The 22,714-nt window shown below is 54.9% G+C and overlaps 2 protein-coding genes across 7 annotated transcripts in view; both read left to right on the forward strand.

Annotated features, from left to right (window-relative positions):
- The first annotated feature begins 246 nt into the window (after positions 1-246).
- NIPSNAP1 (nipsnap homolog 1) lies at positions 247-18,745 on the forward strand. 2 transcript variants are annotated; one of them, XM_005307669.4, is made up of 10 exons: positions 247-470; positions 4,542-4,669; positions 5,570-5,615; positions 6,726-6,820; positions 7,929-7,999; positions 8,298-8,438; positions 10,366-10,397; positions 14,114-14,208; positions 16,338-16,421; positions 16,874-18,745. In XM_005307669.4, exons 1-10 carry the CDS (start codon positions 394-396, stop codon positions 16,936-16,938), a joined length of 834 nt encoding a protein of 277 aa, XP_005307726.1. In that variant the 5' UTR covers positions 247-393; the 3' UTR covers positions 16,939-18,745. The 2 variants fall into 2 exon arrangements, with proteins under 2 accessions (XP_005307726.1, XP_065424242.1); XM_065568170.1 differs by lacking the exon at positions 247-470 and adding an exon at positions 2,991-3,886.
- A 2,194-nt stretch (positions 18,746-20,939) lies between these two features.
- Positions 20,940-22,714, forward strand: part of THOC5 (THO complex subunit 5) — a 30,566-nt gene continuing 28,791 nt past the window's right edge. The window contains exon 1 of one of the 5 annotated variants that reach the window (XM_065568169.1): positions 20,940-21,007. The gene's annotated coding sequence lies outside the window, so the exon portion shown is untranslated. Of the gene's footprint in view, positions 21,008-21,863; positions 21,997-22,032; positions 22,271-22,714 lie in introns of those variants that run through there. The other 4 variants (XM_008173304.4, XM_024109910.3, XM_005307670.5 and 1 more) reach the window with 4 other exon arrangements.

The following is a 22,714-nucleotide window of genomic DNA, read 5'->3' on the forward strand; positions in this document are numbered from 1 at the left end:
CCTGCACGCACCCCAACCCCTACCCCAACCCAGTGAAAGCGAGTGAACCACTCCGGGAGGGGGAATGCAGTGAGCGGGGGCGGGGCCTGGGAAAGGGGCGGGGCCTAGGGAAGGGGCGGGGCTAGGATGTTTGGGTGTCTGGGATTAATGGCAACCCTGGGGGGCGGGGGCAGGCTTGGGGGCAGGCCAGGGATGGGGCGGGGCAGGTTTCAGGGGGGATTTGTGGGGCTCGGCCTCTGCGGGCTCCTCCTGCCGGCTGCAGCGGATTAGGACGCGAGGGAGGCGGCCCCGGCAGCGCTGGACGCCGCGGGCTGAACCTGCCCGGCCGGGCCCCGCCTCCCCGGCCCGCCCCCGCGCACCGCCGGGCTGCGGCGGAGCCTCCGCAGCGCGAAGATGGCGACGCGGGTGTGCGAGAGCCCGGCGCTGCGGCGGCTGCTACGGGGACCCTGCCTGGCCCTGAGCGGAGCCCGGTGAGCCCCGGGTCACCTCCCGCCGCGCCCCCGGCTCCGGCGCCGCCCCTGTGAACCCGGTCCCCGGCGCCGCCCCGACGTGTCCATCCCCGGAGTCCCGTACCCCATCACCCCTGCGCCCCGACGTGTCCCTCCCCGGGGCCCCGTCTCCTCCGGCCCCTGCGCCCCGACGTGTCCCTCCCTGGAGTCCCGTACCCCATCACCCCGGCGCCGCCCGACGTGTCCATCCCCGGAGTCCCGTACCCCATCACCCCTGCGCCCCGACGTGTCCCTCCCCAGAGCCCCCGTCACCTCTGGCCCCTGTGCCCCGATGTGTCCATCCCTGGAGTCCCCGTCACCTCTGGCTACTGTGCCCCGACATGTCCATCCCTGGAGTCCCGTACCCCATCACCCCTGCGCCCCGACGTGTCCCTCCCCAGGGCCCCCGTCACCTCCGGCCCCTGCGCCCCGACGTGTCCCTCCTCGGGGCCCCCGTCACCTCCGGCCCCTGCGCCCCGACGTGTCCCTCCCCGAGGCCCCCGTCTCCTCCGGCCCCTGTGCTCTGACGTGTCCATCCCCGGAGTCCCGTACCCCATCACCCCTGCGCCCCGACGTGTCCCTCCCCGGGGCCCCCGTCACCTCCGGCCCCTGCGCCCCGACGTGTCCCTCCCCGGGGCCCCCGTCACCTCCGGCCCCTGCGCCCCGACGTGTCCCTCCCCGAGGCCCCCGTCTCCTCCGGCCCCTGTGCCCCGACGTGTCCATCCCCGGAGTCCCGTACCCCATCACCCCTGCGCCCCGACGTGTCCATCCCTGGAGTCCCCGTCACCTCCGGCCCCTGTGCCAGGGACGTGTCCATCCCTGGAGTCCCCGTCACCTCCGGCCCCTGTGCCCCGACGTGTCGATCCCTGGAGTCCCCGTCACCTCCGGCCCCTGTGCCCAGAAGTGAACCCTGGAGTCCCGTACCCCATCACCCCTGCGCCCCGACGTGTCCTTCCCCGGGGCCCCCGTCACCTGCGCCCCGCCGTGTCCCTCCCCGGGGCCCCCGTCACCCCCGGCCCCTGCGCCCCGCCGTGTCCCTCCCCGGGGCCCCCGTCACCCCCGGCCCCTGCGCCCCGCCGTGTCCCTCCCCGGGGCCCCCGGCCCCTGCGCCCCGACGTGTCCCTCCCCGGCCCCTCTGCCCCGTAAACCCATTACCCCAGGCCCCGCCCCCACCATGTCTATACCCTGGGCCCCCATCACCTCCGGCCCCTGTCATCCAACGTGTCCATCCCTCCCGTACTTCCCTTACCCCAGGCCCGTCCTCCAACATGTCTATCCCCTGTGTCCCGTGCCCCCATCACCTCCAGTCCCTGTGCCCCAACCATCCCCAGTGCCCCCGTACCCATTATTATCTCAGGCCCCTGTGCCCCAAAGTGTTCATCCCATGCACCCTCATACCCCCATTACCCCAGGCTCTTGCCCTCAAAGCGTCCATCCCCTGTTCCCCCATACCCCATTATGTTTGTCCCCTGCCCCCCAAAGTGTCCTTCCTCTGCATCCCTGCCCCTCATACCCCCATTGCTTTTGGCCCCTGTGCCACCCCTTCCAGTGCCCCCCATCTGTGTCCCTTTCCGTCCATCACCTCTCCCAAGGGCCTCTCCACATCTGGGACACCATGTGCTCCCCATCATCCCCACACTCCTCCCTGTGGGCCCTTTGTCACCTCTCCCCCTGCTCCTGTGTCATCATCTCCCTCCCAGTTCCCCCCTCCTATCTGGACCTCTGCACCCCCATTGTCTCTCCCCTCCATCACTGTGACCTTTTGCTCTTGGCTTGGGAGCCTTATCCTCTGGCTTACCATAGGCACTTTAGTATCTGAGTTTGCAAAATCCCCACCCTAAGTTTGGCAAGGGAATTGGGGGGTCGGGGGCAGCTGTTTGAATGGCTGGGGAAGGGCAGCCCCAAGCTCGGACTGAACCCTGCATGCTTGAAAGGCCAACAGTTAGCTGCAAGTGGCCCCTTCTCCAATGCCCAGGCAGCCACGGTCAGGCCCAGAGGGCAGGCCACGCCACGCGCTCCTGTCTCCTGTAGTGTTAGGAGAGAGAATGAATCAATTTCCATGAGTTTTATACAATTGAGGGGAGCAGGAGAGAGGGGGGCACCCCTAGGAGCTGACTTGCAATCACGAGGGGTCATTTACACTTAAACCAAGGGGCCTGATTCTGCCCTCCAAGTCTGGAGTAATTGCACTGAAATCAAAGGAGTAAGAGGAGAAAGACCTGTAGCCCCAAGAGCCACTTGAGCTGTTATGCCCCCTAACCTGGGCGTAACAGATCTGCAGCAGAATAGAGCCCCCAGGTTAATGGCAAACAGTCCTGCCCATCCAGCTAGATTTCAAAGCTCTTTGTAACAATTATGTGGCAAGGGACTGATGGGCAGCTCAGGCCCCCAGGGGGGTCACTCCCGGCTGCTCTGGCTCATTAGGATTCGGAGGGTGGAAGGATGGAGGAGGGGGCCCAGTGGGGGGTTGAAATGTTCAGGAAGCATCTGGCAGGTTTGTTTGAAGCCAGGAGAAGGGTTGTTTATCTTTCTCTCTGTTGTTAATGTGTTACTAGAGGTTGTAGCATTGGGGCAAAGGTCCTGCCAGGCACAAATTGTGGATGTTGTATCTCTGCTGATTTTCATGGGAGGGACAGAGGTGGGGAGATGGGTCTGTATCTGCATCAGTACACCATGGCAACACTACTCTGGCACCTCCAGGAAGTTTCCAGCCCTTATGGTTGTGAAGATGACATTCTAAAGATGTCCTGATGCAGCACTGTCTTCCTGAGTCTGCAGCCAGCCTGCAACAATAGCTGTGAGAGAAAGGTGCTTCCTTGGTCGTTAGCACTATAAATGTCGTCACTACCGCACTGTTGATTTGTTTTACCAATGATGAATTGCTGGGTTAGGGGCAGACTTTGAGAGGAGTGCCGATATCCCACCTGTGTGCACCTTTCACCCCCTTGTGTAACCCCCGGAGACAGCCTCTTACTTTGCACGTGCAGTAGAGTTTGGAGAGGCCATCTCCAGTTGCTTATTAGACAAGGTCTTGGACTGAAGGTGGCGCAACCTGCGTTAGTGGGGCTTGAACAGGAGGCAGCCTGATAAGAGTCTCTGGCACAGGTTTCTCTACGCTGTACCACATTTCAGCATGCTCCTTTTCCTGAAGAGCCACAGATTAGACAGGCACGCAAACCTGGTCTGCAGGGCCTCTGCTGCCAGACTCTGAAAAGGAGCTGCGCAGCCAAGCCCATGCACTCTAGTGCTTCGCATTCTCCTCACCTGCAATGCCGCCCTTCCTACTGGCTCTGGGGAGTGGAGTTCTGAAACCCTGTGGTATTTTCTAATCCCAGTTCTTTGGTATTAGGACCTCAATTGTTAATGACCAAGGGTTCCTTGCTTCCTGTGTTTTACAGGTAAGTATTTTTGAGCCTGTGGCAATCAAGGTCTGTCTATTTTTGGTTGATAAAATGCGCTTGTCCTCCTCTCTAAGCAAGTGGACCCAATTAACCCCTCCAGACTAATGCAGCAAGCTGCCTCAGTGTCAGCTAGCGGATTCGGCACATCTCCCCTTGAACAGAGCCTTGAACCCTGTGTCGACAAATAGGCCAGCGAGCCAGCCTGATCCAGTGGGGGTGGGGGATTCGAATTCCTGAACGCCTGGGGGAGAGCAGTTTGGAGGAGGGGCATGTGTTGCTCGCTGCGGATGCCCTGCGCTCTGATCCCCTGAGGATTTAGGTGTTCTCAGAGGGCAGGTTCCTTACACAGGTAACAAGACTAGTTCAGTTAGGTGGCTGTGTTACGGATTTGCTTCCTCATCTGGCCTTGTTCAGTTACCTGCTCCTGGCTGCTGGGACAATGCTCCTGGCAGGGTGTAGGTCAGTCCTCCAGGGCCTCTTTCTGGGCAGGGACTTTAGAGCGCCAGGGAACCCAGCAGTGCATGGCAGATGCCTCCTCTTGCTGTTGACAGCCTGTGGGTGCCAGAGAGAGAGGGCCTGACTGCAGTCCTGTATTCACTCCCTCCTATGCCTTGGCCCATCTCTGCCTTTGCTGACCTCTGCCTTCTTCCAGGGGATACTCCAGGGACAGCGAGGGCAGCTGGTTCCGCTCACTCTTTGTCCACAAAGTGGATCCCCGAACGGACGCTCATTCCACACTCTTGTCGAAGAAAGAAACCAGCAACCTGTACAAGATCCAGTGTGAGCTGCCCCTCTCCTTATCCTTCCCTTGGCTCCTGTGTTCCTTTCCAGGCCACTGCAGTCTACACGCCAGCATCAGGGAGGGTGGACAGTGTTCAGGGATAGCCTTGTCATTTGTGGGGCTCCTACCTGCTGGCGGTGGATCTGGAGGGCCCCCCACATGCCAATCCTGCTGGGGGAGTGTCTCCATCTCCACTCCTCCCCCCGCCCCTCCCCGGTTGCAGGAGAGATGAGCCAGGCAGTGAGCTGCAGGGTAGCAGGGCCCCAAGCAGATGTTTACCTTCTGTGTGTTTAAAGCTGGCCCTGCATGGGTGACGCTAGCGGGGGTGTGGAGGGTTCGTCTGCCCTCTGAGCTGGGGGCAGTGGGGGAGGGGAATCTGACTGGCAAATCACCCAGCTGGCCAGGGAAGGGCCTGCCAGGAGGTTAATAAACCTTCTCAGGGATACAGCACCTGTATGCACGCGCAGACAGGGCTCTGCTCGCACACCTCACTGCCCTGCATGCCCCTGCTGTCCAGTCCTGCCCATCTCCCCGATGCACCTTAGTCCTGCCCTGCAGTGCCCCCTGCTGTTCACTTCCTGGTGCTCTTGAAGCTGAGACTGGCAGTCGTGCCAAGTCAGGGGCTGGCTCCTGGTCTTCAGTGCCTGACCCTGCTGTGCATTAGAACCAGGGTTGTTCAGAGAATCGTGGTGTGTGTGTGGGGGGGGGAGGTGGGTATGCGAAAGCAGTTTTACTGTTCGGAGAGTGAGAGCTGCAAGGAGGCCAGACGCCCTCATGTCGCTTTGCGCAGCCCAGGAAGATGGCTGGCTGCTCTTAGCCCTACCCTTGTGTTCCCTGGGGCTTGGGGCTGAATTTCTGCCCTGCTGACGTGACTTTTTCGGTCTGTTTCCATGCTGCAGTTCACAATGTGAAGCCCGAATGCCTGGACGCTTACAACAGCCTGACGTGAGTGTCGCCCCCACCTCTGCAGTGGCAGGAGCCTGTGGTGTAATAGGTTCTAGCGGGGTTGACTGATGGAGCTCTTCCTTGTACGGGCCCCTGTGTAGGGAGGAGAAGGGCCTTGAGGGTAAGGCACAGGACTGGGAGTCAGGATTCCTGGGTTCTGTGTGACCTTAGGCAAATCACTTCCCCTTTCTGTGCCTCAATTTCCCTGTCTGTAAAATAGGGGAGGGGATTCTGACTCGCCCCTCGCTGGGCTGTGGGGTCTCACTCCTGTGTGTTTCCAAAGTGCATTGAGATCCTCAGCAGACTGATGTGAGAGCCCCAGCTCTGCCTCTAAGCTTCCTTCTGCAGCCTCATGTTCATTCCCCAGCCACTGCTCCTGCTCCCCCTTTTATCTCATCTTCCTTCCCTGTCACATAAACCCCAGGCTCACGGACTCTGAATTGTCCCTAGCCTCTATTTGGAATGGATCACTTGATGATTACCGTTTCTGTTCATTCCCTCTGGGGCACCTGGCATTGGCCACTGTCAGAAGACAGGATCCTGGGCTAGAAGAACCTTTTGGTTTGACCCAATCTGGCCGTTCTTATGTCCTCTGAGGCCAGTGCATCCCTCATCCCTCTCGCTGTCTCCAGGGCCTTGGCTTTCAGTATTGCCCAAGGAAGCATGAGTGTGTCACCTTGAGTTGGCTCACTAGCAACCAGCACTTTCCTCCAGTTCATACCCAAGACATTCCCTGCTGGGTTGGAAGGGCGAGTGGGGGGGGCATGGGTGGAGTCTTGGCTGGGACCAGCCCATTACCCCTTGTAAGGGTGGGGGAGTGTTTGGTCACTGCCAGAGCCCTGTGTTCTCTCACACTGACCCCAGGCCCAGCATGCACTGATATCTCTGCCTTGGAGTGGCAGCTGGTGCAGCCCCCCATTAGCTGGAGGGGTGAGGAGAGATACCAACCCTTCCCTCTGCCAGCTTCAGGTCTCTGCCTCTTGCTTCCTCATCTGCCCGATCCCTCATAGCCTGGGCAGCGGGAGGAAGGACCTTAAATGCAGCTCTTCTGCAGGGCAGTCCGAGCCACCCATGGGCATTGCCCCTGTCACCCTTCTGCATCCTCTGCAGGGAGGAGGTGCTGCCCAAGCTGCACTCAGACACCGATTACCCTTGCGACCTGGTTGGGAACTGGAACACGTGGTATGGAGAGCAGGACCAGGCAGGTGAGCAGGTGGCCGTTGGGCAGGACTCGTGGGCTCACGGGGTGGGCATTGCGCAGCTCAGGAGACATGTTCCCTGCCCTACCAAGGGCCGGGCACATTGACTTGGGGTGTGGGATGAAGACCTGAATTATTCATTGCCCAGAGCTGGCCTCAGATGCACAGCCTGTACTACTCTCTGTGGCTTTCCTGCCCTCTGGTGGAAACAGACTGAAATGCAGGTGAGAGGGTGGGTTCAAATTAAACCAGGGGTCTCAAACTCCCAGCCTGCGGGCCATCTGTGGCCCGAGAACCTCCCCAACGTGGCCTGTGGGGCTCCAGCAGTTTTGGGGCGGGGTCTCTCCCTTGGCCCCGCCTGCCGCCCCGGGCGCTCCCCCGCCGCACACGTCCCCCAGGCAATTTACAATGGCCCGGGGCCCCGCCCACCACCAGCAGTGCAGCAGAGCTGAGCGGCTTCTGCCTGCTCGCTTCAGTGGCTGCCGGCCCCTCCCTGCGGCCCAGGGACGGGGCTGTGCCTCCACGTGCTGCCCCCCCGCTCCGGCCCGCCCCGCCTTGGAGCCCCAGATAAGCGCTGCACCCACACCCCCTCCTGTGTACTTACCTAGTGAGAGTAAAGCCACACTTGAAGATGGTCAAACATACCCTTGGCCCCAGTCTCTGGCTGTAAAGAAGGAGAAGCTAACCCAGCACCCTCTCTCCACGGGTCCCATCAGCCACTTTTGTGCTTGGGTCGATAGCACAGATGAAATCAGAAGCAACAAAGCCAAGTCATGCAGAAAATCCTCCTTGCCCAGCATGGGGTAGCGAATCAGTGAGGGGCCAAGGAGGGTGAAATTGGCAGCAAAGGTCAGGGCTGCAGCACTACTCCAGACTAGCCCAGAAAGGAGGCCTAGCTTTGGAGAGAGCCATGGGTTGTGGTGTGTATGTACTGACTTCCTCCGATCCTGCTGGGCAGGTCGCCTGGCAGCTCTGCCCTTGGCCGAGAGAGAGGGTGGAATTAGCCCTGGAGCATGAGGCAGCTTGGGTGGAGTGCCTGGGTCCCTGGACAGTTGCAGACCACTCGTGTTCGCCTCACAAGGGCTCCCAGCCAGGCCTGACTCTCTCGTTGCAGTGCACCTGTGGCGTTTCTCCGGCGGGTACCCGGCCCTCATGGACTGTATGAACAAACTGAAACAGAACAAGGTATGGCACACTTCACCGCAACTCATCCTAACCATAATTCCACCTCAGCTCTGCCATACGCTCCCCATGGCGCTGCATATGCACTGACCCCATGCCAGGTGATTGCAGTCTCCCTGCCACGTGCATCATGCCCCTTTCCCAGCTGGCAGCCCCCTGCCTCCCCTACTTCCCCATGCAGGTGCTCCAGGCAATGTGCCTGCCGAGCCGCTGGGCACAGTGGAACTCTGGTGCGCATCGCTGGGATTCATGCTCCCAGCCCCTGGGGGCAGCGGCTTCCCTCAGCTGTTGTTCTTTGCAGGAGTATCTGGAGTTCCGCAAGGAGAGGAGTAAAATGCTGCTGTCTCGCAGGAACCAGTTACTCCTGGAATTCAGTTTCTGGAATGAGCCTTTGCCCCGGGTCGGGCCCAACATCTACGAGCTGAGAACGTACAAACTAAAGGTGAATCGCTCCTTCCTGAGCCGCGTGGGGGAGCAGCGACCAGGGCTGCTTGCTGAGCTAAGGACAGTAGAGCAATGAAGCAGCACAGCCTTTAGACCTGTACACAGGCAGGTCTCCTTGCTCAGACCAGGCCTTATTACCCAGGGTTATGTGAACCCCAAACCCTGGTAACTAATCTTTGTCTTCCAGACAGTTTCAGGAACTAAATCAATGGGGGACACTGCTCCTCCATCTGATAAATGACTGGTACAAACAAGTATCAGAGGGGTAGCCGTGTTAGTCTGAATCTGTAAAAAGCAACAGAGGGTCCTGTGGCACCTTTAAGACTAACAGAAGTATTGGGAGCATAAGCTTTCATGGGTAAGAACCTCACTTGCATCTGAAGAAGTGAGGTTCTTACCCACGAAAGCTTATGCTCCCAATACTTCTGTTAGTCTTAAAGGTGCCACAGGACCCTCTGTTGCTTGGTACAAACAGGAATGTTTTCACTCAAAGCGCCTTCTTTATTAAGTCTCAAGAACCCCCACATATGCAACAGCAATAGTCTAGAGCAGTGGTTCTTAACCTTTACTGCAGCCTGCACCCCTTTGGTTCTCAAAATATGTTCTCGCACCCCTGATCAAAAATTGTTGAAGAAGGTCAGTTCTTTAAACCTAGATCGATCATAACTATAGAGTGAAAGAGAGAGAATTATATATTTACTTTAATTTCGCAGTAAAATTAAGAATACATGAAAAACGAGACACTTTTTTTAAGTTTACCGGCTCAGTGACTCTTCTGCTGTTGCTTTTGTTCAGTGATGTTCGAGAAACGAGGAACGTTTTTTGAAATAGCCACACGCATGTCGTCACTCGCATTTAGGTGGTTTCTGGCCTTTGTTTTGATGTGTAAAAGTGATGAAAATCCTATCTCCCACAAGTGTGTAGTCGCAAATGGCACAGGGATCTCCAGCGCTGGCTTCACCAGTTGTGGAAACAGTGCTAGTTGAGCACACCAGGTGTGTTGAGTTCATTTAGGTGTGTGAATACATCTGCCATGTATGCTAGGCAAAGGATAAACTCTCTATTTTTGAAGTCATCAACTAAATTACTGCTTTGGTTACAAAGAAACTGACTTATTTCTTCGCGCATTTCAAAAATACGAGTAAGCATTTGGCCACGGGAAAGCCACCTCACTTCTGTATGGAAAAGAAGGACAGTGTGCTCGGCACCAATTTCTTCGCAAAAAGCATGGAAGAGGCGATGATGATTTAGAGCACGTCTTCTGATGAAGTTTACTGCGCTCACCGCAGTAGACAAAGTATCCTTCAATCTTGTAGGCAAAGTTTTTGCGGCAAGTGCATGACGGTGCAACATACAACGTGTGATCGTGATATGTGGTACTTCTTTCTTTATATAGACAACAAATCCTGAATTTTTTTGTAGCATGGCAGGGGCACCATTGGTGCAAATTGATACACACACGTCAAGCGTTAACTTGTGCTTCAAAAAGAGGTCTGACGAGATTGACCACATTGATTCATTTTGTAGTTAATTGCAATGGTTCACAGAACAAGGATTCTTCTAAGATTTCTTTCTCTTCTCCATACCGCACCCCCAGAAGGGCATCTCGCACCCCCGGGCGTGCATGCACCCCAGGTTAAGAACCACTGGTCTAGAGCATAGGGTGAGCTAGGTGGGCGCACCTGGCTCAGACCATTTGATCTGCTGTCCTGGTCTGTCAGTGGCCTATGCCTGATGTTTTGGGGGAGTGAGCACCGTGGTTAATGCAGCTAGTCAACTCTGTCCTACTGTACAGGGTGGGCGAGGGTGTGGGATTCTTCATTGGCCCAGGTGGGCAAGCAGAGCCTGAAGATGACCTTGATCCCCAGCTTACAGAGGATAAATGCAGTCGTGACATGGTTTTAATTCCTTCCCTTTCTTTCCAGCCAGGGACCATGATCGAGTGGGGGAATAACTGGTAAGCATTGAACCTTCAAGCCTCTCTGTATTCCTGACTAGCAATCCCAGTGCTGTGCAGAGTGGGAACAAAGCCCAGCCCTGCAGGGGTCTCTGGCTGGACAGGGACCCATAAATGATCTGGAAAAAGGTAAACAGTGAGATGGCAAAATTTGCAGATGATACAAAACTACTCAAGATAGTTAAGTCCCAGGCAGACTGCGAAGAGCTACAAAAGGATCTCTCAAAACTGGGTGACTGGGCAACAAAATGGCAGATGAAATTCAGTGTTGACAAATGCAAAGCAGGGCCGCCCAGAGGATTCAGGGGGCCTGGGGCAAAGCAGGGGAGCTTGTACTCACTGGGCGGTGCTCCGAGTCTGCGGCGGTGGCGGGGGGCCCTTCAGTCGCTCCACTTCTTCGGCAGCGCTGAAGGGCCCCCTGCCACCGAAATGCTGCTGAAGACCCGGACCGCCGCTGGGTGAGGAAAGGGATTCTTGGCCAGGGCTCGCGGGGCCCCTGCAGGGCCTGGGGCTGGGGCAAATTGTCCCACCTGCCTCTCTTCCACCCCCCCCCGGGGCAGCCCTGATGCAAAGTAATGCACAATGGAAAACATAATCCCAACTATACATATAAAATGATGGGATCTAAATTAGCTTTGACCACTCAAAAAAGAGATCTGGGAGTCACTGTGGATAGTTCTCTGAAAACATCCACTCAGTGTGCAGCATCAGTCAAGCCAACAGAATGTCGGGAATCATTAAGAAAGGGATAGATAATAAGACAGAAAATATCATATTGCCTCTATATAAATCCATGGTACACCCACATCTTGAATACTGCATGCAGATGTGGTCACCCCCATCTCAAAAAAAAAAAATAGTGGAATTGTAAAAGGTTCAGAAAAGGGCAACAGAAATGATTAGGGGTATGGAATGGCTGCCATATGAGGAGAGATTAATAAGGCTGCGACTTTTCAGCCTAGAAAAGACAACTAAGGGGAGATATGATAGAGGTCTATAAAATCATGGCTGGTGTGGAGAAAGTAAATAAGGAAGTGTTATTTACTCCTTATAACAAGTATTTTTTCTCACAACGCACAGTCAACTTCTGGAACTCTTTGCCAGAGGATGTTGTAAAAGCCAAGACTATAACAGGGTTCAAAAAAGAACTAGATAAATTCATGGAGGATAGGTCCAGGATGGGCAGGGATGGTGTCCCTAGCCTCTGTTTGCCAGAAGCTGGGAATGGGCAGCAGGGGATGGATCATTTGATTCCCTGTTCTGTTCATTCCCCCTGGGGCACCTGGCATTGGTCACTGTCGGAAGACAGGATACTGGGCTGGATGGACCTTTGGTCTGACCCAGTACGGTCGTTCTTATGTAGTGCCAGTCCATCCAGCTTTAACTGAAATCTAACCTCCCTGGAACTGCCCCTTGAATGCCATGAGCCCCATAAGCGAAGCCCATAGCAAATCAGCCAGTACCTTGCATCACCGTAGGCTGAAGGAGACAACATTAAACACTTGTGTTGAGACTGTAAGCAGCGGGATGCTGGGAGTTAGAGCACTAGGCCCAGAATCAGAAGACCCAAGTTCTAGTCCTGATGATGCTGTACATTGTTTGTTATTTGTAATGTGGTAGAACCCAAAGGCAGCTCCAAACAGGGAGCAGGACCCAGGGCCGGCGCTTCCATTTAGGCGACCTAGGTGGTTGCCTAGGGTGCCAGGATTTGGGGGGGCAGCATTTTGCCTCTCTCGGCGGCAATTCGGCGGCGGGGGGTCCTTCCGCGCTCCGGGTCTTCGGTGGCAATTCTGCGGCGGGTCCTTCACTCGCTCTGGGACCCGCCGCCGAAGTGCCCCGAAGACCCAGAGCGCGGAAGGACCCCTCCACCGCAGAATTGACAACGACAACCGGGAGCGCGGAAGGACCCCCACCTAGGGCGCCAAAAACCCTGGCACCGCTCCTGGCAGGACCCCATTGTACTAAAACATCCCTGCCCCAAGAAGTCGCAGTCTGGCATGTGATCAAAGCCACAGGAGCATTAGTGACTCACTCAGGGTCACACGATAAGCTGCTAAGTGACCTTGGACAAGACACTTCATCTCTCCATGCTTCAGTTTCCCCAGCTGGGAGCTCTACCCACGTTGTATACATGCTCTGAGGTCACTGAAGGAAATTCCCTCAAGAAGCGCCCAGTGCATTCTTTTCTGTCCCCTGCACCAAGCTTTCCTTTCACCTCTTTGCTCAATGCTGGATGCTGCTCCAGCCGAGGCAGTGGCCTTCCATGGGTAACATCCGCTCACTGTTCCGTGGCAGATAACACAGACCACTGTATGTTTGGACCCAAACAGTACTGAAGATCAGTGTAATCACAAGGCCAGTCCTGCTAGACACCTGAGTAACCCCGTTGACTTCAGGATTGCCTAGTGGTTAAAGCAGTGGGACTCAGGAGACCTGGGTCCATTTCCTGCCTTTGTCTCAGACTCTCTGCATGACCTTGGGCCAGACACTTAACATCTGTGGGCCTCAGTTTCCCCATCTGTAATGTGGAGACAATGCTTCCTCCCTACCTCGGATGGGCATTAGGAAAAGACCCTTTCTGGGGCAGGGAGTGTTTCTTACGATGTGCCCGACGGAGGCCTGGATCTCAGCTGGAAATTCTAGCAGGCACTGTAATATAGATACAAAGAACTTACAAGGCCCCTGCCCCGCTGGTGCGGGTCCCATTGTGGGTAACTGACACAAGGGAAGGCTGTAGGATTGGGTCTATAGTGGGAGGTGAGTAGCTGTATTGTAGTCTGAACTATTGTGCAATGTAGAAATGGGCTGTAGTAGCGTATAAAGGGGGTCTGCATTGGGCAAAAGTAGTCTGATCTTTTCATGCCAGCATTGGCCATGTCTTAGTTACATGTATCCAAACTAAGATACAAGCATCTCTTCTATCAAGGTGGGGGCTGCTATTGTATCAAAGTTATGGCATGTGTAAGGCTCTTGCTAGGTGCTTATGTTGTTCTTGTCATCCCTATAGCATCTGAGCACCACCCAATCATTAATGGATTTTATCCCCGCCCCCAGGTAGGCGGGTATTAGCCCCACATACAGGATCTGAGGTGCAGGCTAGAAGCTGTGACTTGCCCAAAGTCTATGATGGAGCCAGGCATTGAACTCAGGTCTGCTGAGACCTAGTGCAGGCAAGTCCCCTGTCCATTAGGCCATCCTTCCGCCTTTAAGGGGCTAACTATCGAATCTCAGTTGAACTTTCACTCTGATTTCTTTGCTCTGTTTTCTCACTCTCTTGCTGTTAATTTCTTCCTCTTAGCTGGAGGAACCAGGTAGAAGCCTGGCCTGTTCTGACTGCATGTATAACACACTACATATGTGAGAATGGTGCCCTTTAGTGCCTGGCTTCGGCGACAAGAACAGCCCGCCCCTTCTTCCCTGGTGATGTTGTTTCTCCTGTAGCTCTAAGGGTCGAGGCCTGTGTGTCTTGTGCTGACGTCTCCTAGTTCAAGCCCTGCTGCTGACCATGGCAATATCCACGTGACCACTTCTTATTGCGCATGGGTGATGTTGGGTATGTTTGGCTAGCCAGTAGCCTGGGGTCATTAAAGGAGACTTGCATAGCAGGAGGTTGGATAATTAGGATTCTATGGAAACTTTAAAACGCCTCTGGCAATGCCGGTTGCATCCCAGAGCAATGCCACCTGATCGATTCTTTCTTCCTATGTCTTTGTTAGGGCTCGAGCCATTAAATACCGTCAGAAAAACCAGGAAGCTGTGGGCGGGTTCTTCTCCCAGATTGGAGAGCTCTACGTGGTTCATCACCTCTGGGGTAGGTGGCTTTCTTTTTCCTTGAGTATTTATTAGCCATTGTCCAGCCTGAGCTTCAGCTGGTGGGTAACTTTGCTCTGCTAGCACCGCAGCACAAGGGTCCCACTTTTGCGAGGATGCATCCTAGAGCATGAAACTCCCATGTGCCCTCTCTCGCCACTTAATCAACTTCAGACCCTGGCCGTTCCAAAAGGGAGATTTAGTTTGATTGCTGGGTCCTAAATTTGTTCCCTTATCCCCTCCCCCGACATCCTCCTAACACATACACTCCATTAGCACTGGAATGGGTTACCTAGAGAGGTGGTGGAATCTCCTTCCTTAGAGGTTTTTAAGGTCAGGCTTGACAAAGCCCTGGCTGGGATGATTTAGTTGGGGATTGGTCCTGCTTTGAGCAGGGGGTTGGACTAGATACCTCCTGAGGTCCCTTCCAAACCTGATGTTCTATGATTCTATGATCTCCCCTTTACCTTCATGCCTCTGTTTTCACCCTCACGGCTGCTTTCAGAGGCTGTTCCTTATTGCAGTGCTGAAAGCATTGTAAGATGGTTTATTCTCACCAAGTGCCTTTAAAGCAGCTCCTGCCCCATCAGTTACATTTTGTATCTCCTGAACTGTACATCGCACTGAGAGCTGGGCAGAGAGCAGCGATTCCATTTCAGGGCGGGGTTTGAGATTTCAAAATTAGGTTTTATTCCGGTTCAGAACACCCTGCAGTATTTCTCAGTTCTGGTATTGTATTACTGGAGCACATAGGAGCAGGAATCCATTGTGCTAGGCATTGTACAAATGCAGAACAAAGAGACAAATTCTCCACCCAGCTCTACTGGGAGCCCCAGCTCTGGGGCTGTCCACCTGGTGGGCTGATGGGGAGCCAGGGACCTGACAGCCAGGAACTGGGAATCTGAACTCTCTGGGTATGTCTACATTGCACTTAACACACACACCCCCCTCCGGCTGGCTTGTGTCAGCTGACTTGCAGGGCTGCGAAAACTGCAGTGTAAACATTCAGGCTTGGACTGGAGCCCAGACTCTGAGATCCTTGTCCCAGGCTCCTTCTCGAGCCTGAATGTCTACACCGCAATTTTACAGCCCCATAGCCTGAGTCAGCTGACACGGGCCACCGTAGACCTACCTACCCCCAGGCTCTGGGCTTTCTATCAGTCCTCCAGGCTGGCAGGAAAGCAGACAGGTTTGCAATGGCAGGCAGAGTTCCATCAGGTTCATGCTGGTTTCTGGTGGAATGCCACCAAAATCAACACAGTCCCGCAAAACATGTCCAGATTCGAAGGAAAAAATATTTCATCCACAATTTTCCTACTAGGCCTAGTTACCGCTGCTGCTTGGCAACCACAGCCCAATTGACTAGGGCAGATGCATGTGATTTTTAAAATAGGAACATTGTACATTTCCTTTGTGCCTGTCATCAGGAAGGATCCGTATGCGTTTTGCAAACTGCTTCCAAAGGGAGGGCCAACAAAATGCAGCCAACTCTGGGGTGGAACATGGTAGCTTGGTTTAATGATGCTTGGCAGCATACACAACACTTTAGGACAAGGAGTGAAAATAACTCTGTATCCAGTTGAAAGTTTAGGGAGGTAGAGTGGTGTTACTCGCACTGAAACCTGATGGAAAGACACTGGGGAGAACCCCTAGCTCCTGCAAAAAGCAATCAGCTGAGATGGCCACGAACCATTTCTGAGCATCCTACAAAGTGTCTGTGGCCAGCCCTGCCACTGCTGCATCCCTTCTCCAGGGGAAGAGCCCCCATGTGCAATGAGTTCGGTGGGTCTCAGCCCAATTTGAAGTGGACAGTTATCCTCATCACAAAACCCACCATTAACACTGGCACCCATTGGCACCCTTGGTAGGATTGAATTGGTCCTGGAGAGTGAACCTTCCACTGCTTTCGTGTACGCAACCCTCCTATCAGAGACCCTCCTCCCAGCCCCCCACCCACAGCATTAAAGCATACCATGGAGACACACCAAGACTTAGACTGGGCTGTCCCCCATAACAATGCTCCCTTTTGCCTGGATTTCTAGCTAAGCTGCTGCTGGTAGCAAACACTAGATATCTCAGCAAATGGGGGGGGATGCCCCCACCTCCACACCTGGCATTTTCTTCTTTCAGCCTACAAGGACCTACAGTCCCGAGAGGAGACAAGGAACGCTGCCTGGAGGAAGCGAGGCTGGGATGAGAATGTGTACTATACAGGTGAGTGTTTCTCTGGAGTGGCTGCTGCTGTGAGCTCTAATCCTCATGCTCCAGGGCCGAAGCCAGTTGTCAGCTGTGGTCAGGAAGAAAAGCCCCCTATGATACAGTGTTGCCCAGTGTGGTATATTGTGGGGATTATATGCTTTCCTATGAAATAGTATTGGCTGCTCACAGCCAGAAAGAGGATAGTGGAGCAGCTGGACTATGTCCGTTCTGTTGTGGCACATCCTCCATAGCCAGCACTCCACCTTTACTCCTTTTCAGTGTGCCTCCTGGAAGGGGCTGGAATCAGTGTAAATGAGAACTCTCCTATAATCAGTGCGCTGCAGTGCCTCCTGCTGGTAGAGTGGCGTAGCTGTGAGCGCCTCAGGAGCCAAAGCTGGGGCAGAGTTTACAGCCCGCTCTGCCCAGGGCTCCCATGCACAGTGATGTTTGTTCCTTTTAATTTGCAGTCCCCCTGGTTCGGAACATGGAGTCTCGGATCATGATCCCCCTGAAGATCTCTCCCCTCCAGTGACCCTTCCAGCGCAGGAGTCGGCGAACAGACTCACTGGGGTGTTTCTGCATCTCCCCCGGAGCAGTGTGTCCCCTTTTCTGTCTGTCTCTCTCTCTCAGTTCGAGGCCATGCTCTTAGCCCAGGTGCCTCCCTATTCCCAGACTGCTCGGCTCTGTCGGGAGCACCGGTGGGAGATGGATGAAGTAAACTGAACCAGCACAAGGCTGCACATGGTTTCCTATCTCTGGGTCCCCAGCTCTGTATGAATGGGCCATGGAAACTGAACTCCCCTTTGCCCTAACGCTGTTCTGGGGAGGCTGCTGGGGACTGATAGACATGACCATAGAGCACAGCATAGCTGAGCCATGCCCCTGTGGTGAGCATAGTACAGACACCGAGCTAGCTAGACCAATGCTCGCTGCTCTCTGGGTGCCGGGGCAATGTTCAGGCATCTCCCCTGCAAGCCATTCCTCCCACCACTGGGGAGGGACTGCTGCTGGTCTCCTTTCCAGCATGCCACTGGGAGGGACCCTTCATCATGCCTGGTCGTGTCTGTTACCATGAATGTTAGCACATGGCTAGCCTGGTGTAGGGGAGAACTCCACCTTCCTCGCCCAGGTTGGAATTCCAGTTCCTGGCTATGGCGTCCTGTTCCCAGCGAATCTTGGCGTTACCTGTATCCTTGGGAACAGGAAGTCCTCCTGCCTGCTGATGGAACCAGACTGTACTGCCCCACATCTGCTGAGCCAGGGCCCTCCTTTGTAGAGAGGTGTATGCTGGAAAGTGGCTGTGGAGCCCAGCATGTCCTTTCCATTCACCCTTTCATGTAATGGCTCCCAGATCCAATTAATTGACCTTACAAGTCCAAAGGCTTTTATCTAGCAACTGCTGCCCACTCCTGACCTGACGCCATGGCACTGGGTGCTGGGAAGGTCCGATATACAGGGTGGTGTATCCTGGTGGCTTTGGTGGGGGCGGAGGGCATGCAACAGCAGGCAGGATTGAGCCCTTGGTTCAGAAGCTGCAAATGAAGCAGAGTCCTTCTCCCCCTTCCGTTATCCCTGTGAATAATTGGAGTTTAGCTAACACTAGAAGCCACCTTCCAGAGCTGCGTTGGCTCAGCTAGCGTGAAAAGTACAAGCTGGGCTGCGTCAACAGATCTGCATCTTGTCTACTCTGGCAAAACTAGTACATGCAGCACTCCAGCAGCGGTAGCAGTAGCCGTGTAGCCAGGACTTCTGCTGCCCTGTGGTCTAGTGCTGTTCAGAGCCGAGACTAAGAGCCACGAGCTCTTTCCATGCTGCAGCTTCTGCTGGGCTGCAGTGGGGGTGAATAGAGGGTCCATTTGTCCCAGCACGTGCACAGCTCCAAGGAGCAGATACATGAAGTGAGGTGCCAGTTTTAATCACTTTTCTTACGCCTTAAGGCCCGATCTTGCAATCCAATCCATGCACCAATGCAGAATGCCCTTGACTTCAATGGGTCTCCCTGCTAAATGCAATCTGATTGGAGGATTGGGCCCATAGGGTTTCGAGAGGAGCCTTGTCTCTCTCTTGAAGACTTAGTTTCTTCCTTGTGTGTGCAGCCCTCAGTCATAGGGGTGTTTGTACCTATCCCCAGCATGGAGGAGAGAGAGAGGAGAGATGGTCATCAATCTACACGGGCCTTTCTGATAGAGGTCAATTCCTCCTGTACATGATTTATCTTAATTATGACTAATGGCTATATGGCAAAAAACAAAAAAAAATCTGTTTTGTGTGTGAAGCATTTTCCTTGTGGGAATTTGTGTGTGTCTGATTACAAATGTAACTAAATATTTCATATGCTAGCCTTGGTCTCTCTCATTGTGTGGGGTACAATGCAACCTGATGTGGGATGGGATCTTTGAGCAGGCGTCTTTTCCAACTTGCTCTACAGACATGTAAAGCAGGCTGTAAAGTCCAAACTTGCCCCCTCCTGGGAGGTTGCTGATTTGTGTTAGTAAAGCCATAATATCTGCTCAGGTTTTCGTCCTAGGCTTGTCTGTTCCTAGGGTTCTTCTCTTAGGACTGCCCAGCCCACACCCTAGGTCCAAGAGAGCCACTCCCACCTCTCTCATGTCCAAGCGGGGTAATGAGCCACCGGCCTCGGAGAGTCAACAGAAACCACTTAATTTTTTCTCAGCAGAATGAGCACCCGCTGGCTTGTTCAAGGGACAAACTATCCCAAAGCATGCTCAGAACCATGTAGGATAGTGATGAGTACCTGGTGCACTGTTGTATAGTCATTGTATGGATACTCTATAGCTTTCAGGTATAAGGCCATTTAAACAAAGGATTGAGAGGCACAAGGAAGAGAAGATCAGTAGATGGGAGAAGGCAGAATGACAGAGAGAGACGTTTTTAGATGGCAGAGGCTATGAAGGAGTTTTGTACCATATGTGGTGAGGTTACAGGAGACAAGAGAAGATGGAAAAAGCACCGAGTACCCCTGTCCTAATAAGATGGCTAGTGCTGCCTTGATGACGTTTGGGTGCTGAGCAGAGGTTGGCACTATGTAGAGAAAGGATCTCAGCACAGCTCTGCTTTGAGAGTTATGTTCTCATAGGGTGAGAGTCAATCAGCCCCTTTATGTGAGGCTGTAGAGAAATCCATTGAGGTTCAAAGACAGAGCTAAATGTGCGTGACTGTGACAGGTATATGGGACGTCATATCAATGATAATGTGTAGGGTGACCATCTGCATATCCAGTACATGCTTCTTTGTGTTCCTGTGCAACTCTCCTCTTCCATCCAAGGCTTTCAAAGAGTCTTACTGATGTTAATGAATGAAGCTTTGCAGCCGTAGGAGGCATTATCCCCATTTTACTGAGAGGGAAACCAAGGCACAGAGAGGGAAAACGTGCAGCGTGTCAGCAGCAGAGTCAAGAATAGAAGCCAGATCATGTGGTTCCCTGCCCTATGCTTTAGCCAGGTCACTGGCCTCCTGTCCTGCTGATCATTCCCCTCCCTACCCAACCTAAGGCCCCATTTGTCTTGTCAAAACGACTCTGCTAGGGGACTTCTTTACAAACCTGTAGCCCCATGCCATGATTAGTATTGTAGAGCAGCCAGGACAGCAGCATGCTTTTGCTGTGGCAATGGGACCGTGATTAAAAACCAGTGTGGTCCTGTCTATGCTGTGAGAGTGAGCTGGGTTAGCACTGCCCTGGGGAACATAGAAGAATCTAGTCCAATCCCCTGTTCAAAGCAGGACCAACCCCAACTAAATCATCCCAGCCAAGGCTTTGTCAAGCCTGACCTTAAAAACCTCGAAGGAAGGAGATTCCACCACCTCCCTAGGTAACCCATTCCAGTGCTTCACAGCCTCCTAGTGAAATAGTGTTTCCTAATATCCAACCTAGACCTCCCCCACTGCAACTTGAGACCATTGCTCCTTGTTCTGTCATCTGCCACCACTGAGAACAGCCAAGCTCCATCCTCTTTGGAACCCCCCTTCAGGTAGTTGAAAGCAGCTATCAAATCCCCCCTCATTCTTCTCTTCTGCAGACTAAACAATCCCAGTTCCCTCAGCCTCTCCTCATAAGTCATGTGCTCCAGCCCCCTAATCCTTTTTGTTGCCCTCCGCTGGACTCTCTCCAATTTGTCCACATCCTTTCTGAAGTGGGGGCCCCAAAACTGGACACAATACTCTAGATGTGGCCTCACCAGTACTGAATAGAGGGGAATGATCACTTCCCTCCTCTGCTGGCAATGCTCCTACTAATGCAGCCCAATATGCTATTAGCCTTCTTGGCAACAAGGGCACACTGCTGACTCACATCCAGCTTCTCATCCACTGTAATCTCATCCTCTTGTAAGCAGGTTCCCATGGTGCTGGGAACAACAGGCAGGAGTATAGGGGCTATCTCTGCCTGCTGGGGAGGAGGAAGCAGTTATTGTATTGTGGCCTGGTTCTCAACCCGTGGCCACATGCGGCCCAATTAGCACATAGCAGCAGCCCAGCTGTGTGCTAAGAAAAAAATAATTTCGGGTCTGGCAGGAGGCAGGGTTGGCTGATGGGGAGACAGCATCAGGCAGCCCTGCTGGAGTGCTCCTGCCAGCAGCAGTCCGGTGTGTGGATCTCTTGGGAGGTTTGTGGGGGGGCTCTGGGCAGTGAGGGGCTCGGTGGGGGGCGCTGAGTGGCAAAGGTGCATGAACTATGAGGTTTGCAGGGGTGCTGCAGCACCCCAAGGTTTTACGTGGGACTCCACTCCTGGCCCTGTGCCTGGGGTCCTGGCTGCCAACCCTGGCCCTGGGGCTCTGCTCCTGGCCCCACTCTGTGGAGGGGTCTCTGGCATGGGGGCTGGGACAATTTTTATAGTGGCGGGGGGGGCTGAGAGCCATTGAACCAAACTGTAAACACTGAATATGATGGAAACCACTTCAAGCCAGGGGTGCTCTTTGGGTGTGGGGTGCTGGGCATAGCCTGGGGGCTGTGGGGAGTTTTAGTGGGAGTGGGTGCTGTGGTTTTCAACCTGTGGCCCACATAACACATTGGGGGGGGGGCGCATATGCAGCCCACAATGATCAATAGATTGGGAACCACTGTTCTAACCCCTGCTATTCCCAGCCTATCAGACGTCAGTGGGGGTGCAGACCCCTCTGCAGCCTGATGGGGAGTGGGCTGGGGCCAGGGGCTAACCGGCCAGAAACCCCCCCCCCCCCCCCGGTACCAGGTCCCATCCCGACAACCCCCGTCTCCTCCTTGAACCCCTCCATGTGGGGCGGAGTCGCCCTTGGGGCATTTAGCTGCCTGGCCCCCCAGGTGCCCCACAAGCGGGGAGCGGACGAGGGGAGACACCCCCACATGCTGCAGATGAGGGGCAGCGACTCGGGATCTCTGGGCTCCAATAGGGGCTTTGGGGCCCCGCCCCCACGGGTATGGGGGCTGGTCTGTGGGTGGAGGGATCTGTCTGGCCGCTTCCCTCCTGCAGCTCCGCCAAGGGCCCCCCGAGGGCGCTAGAGCTCGGCGGACGCTCTAGCCCTCGCTGACCGCGGACTCGTCTCCTCCTGCCCCGGCACTTCCGCTCGGAGTCTGGAAGTGGCGGGTCGGGAGGCCGGTGAGTGCCCGGGGCGGGGGCCCTTGGGGCGGCGCTGGGCGGGGCGGGGCGGCGCTTCTCTCTCCAGGTGGCCGGGGCGCGGTGTGTTTTGGGACCGGGCCCCGCTCGGGGGGGAGCTGTTCTCGCGGCCCCTCCCCCGGCCACTGGAAGGCGCCCCCGGGTGCGGGTCGGGGGGGGGGCCAAGCGCAGAGACAAGGGGCGGGGGGCGGGTCTCACTCTGAGGGTGATGGTTTTATCTGCAGCCCCCACAACGGTGCCGAGTTCTTCGGGACAGGTAGGAAGACAAGGCCCCCAGCGAGGTGATGTGCCCAAGCACTGGGGGACGAGGCTCTCGCAGCAATTAGGTCAAGCAGCTGGCTTGAGTTTGGTTACATTTGGGGCTGGTTTTTCTGGGCAGTGAGGCAGAGGGATTTGAACGAGGACAGGGAATGGCTTGGCAAAGCAAAGCAAAGCTGGGAGGGCGTTCGTGCATAACGCATGGCATGGAGAACAATATAGAGATGACTGGGGGGGAAAGCAGACAACAAATGAGGCATTGACACATCCTTGGGGGTGGGGATGTGATGAGGCTCGGTGGGATAAGCAGATGAGGCAGAGTGCTGGAGGCCCTCAGAAGTGAGTAGGAGAGAGAGGTATGACACTGAAATGGGGAGGCAGTGAAAGGACTCAGTGATGTGGGCAGATCACGTGAGGAGACTCGTTTTAGCAGATACACTCT

This window comes from Chrysemys picta, chromosome 15, assembly GCF_011386835.1.
Source record: "Chrysemys picta bellii isolate R12L10 chromosome 15, ASM1138683v2, whole genome shotgun sequence".
Classification (NCBI taxonomy): Eukaryota; Metazoa; Chordata; order Testudines; family Emydidae; genus Chrysemys; species Chrysemys picta.

Bases quoted from the DNA above. Each gene is read 5' to 3' on its own strand.
- NIPSNAP1 (XM_005307669.4), top strand. From the start codon at position 394: ATGGCGACGCGGGTGTGCGAGAGCCCGGCGCTGCGGCGGCTGCTACGG. The intron at 6,821-7,928 runs GTGAGCAGGTGG...CTCTCGTTGCAG, and splicing joins TGGAGAGCAGGACCAGGCAG to TGCACCTGTGGCGTTTCTCC. The intron at 10,398-14,113 runs GTAAGCATTGAA...TGTCTTTGTTAG, and splicing joins ATCGAGTGGGGGAATAACTG to GGCTCGAGCCATTAAATACC.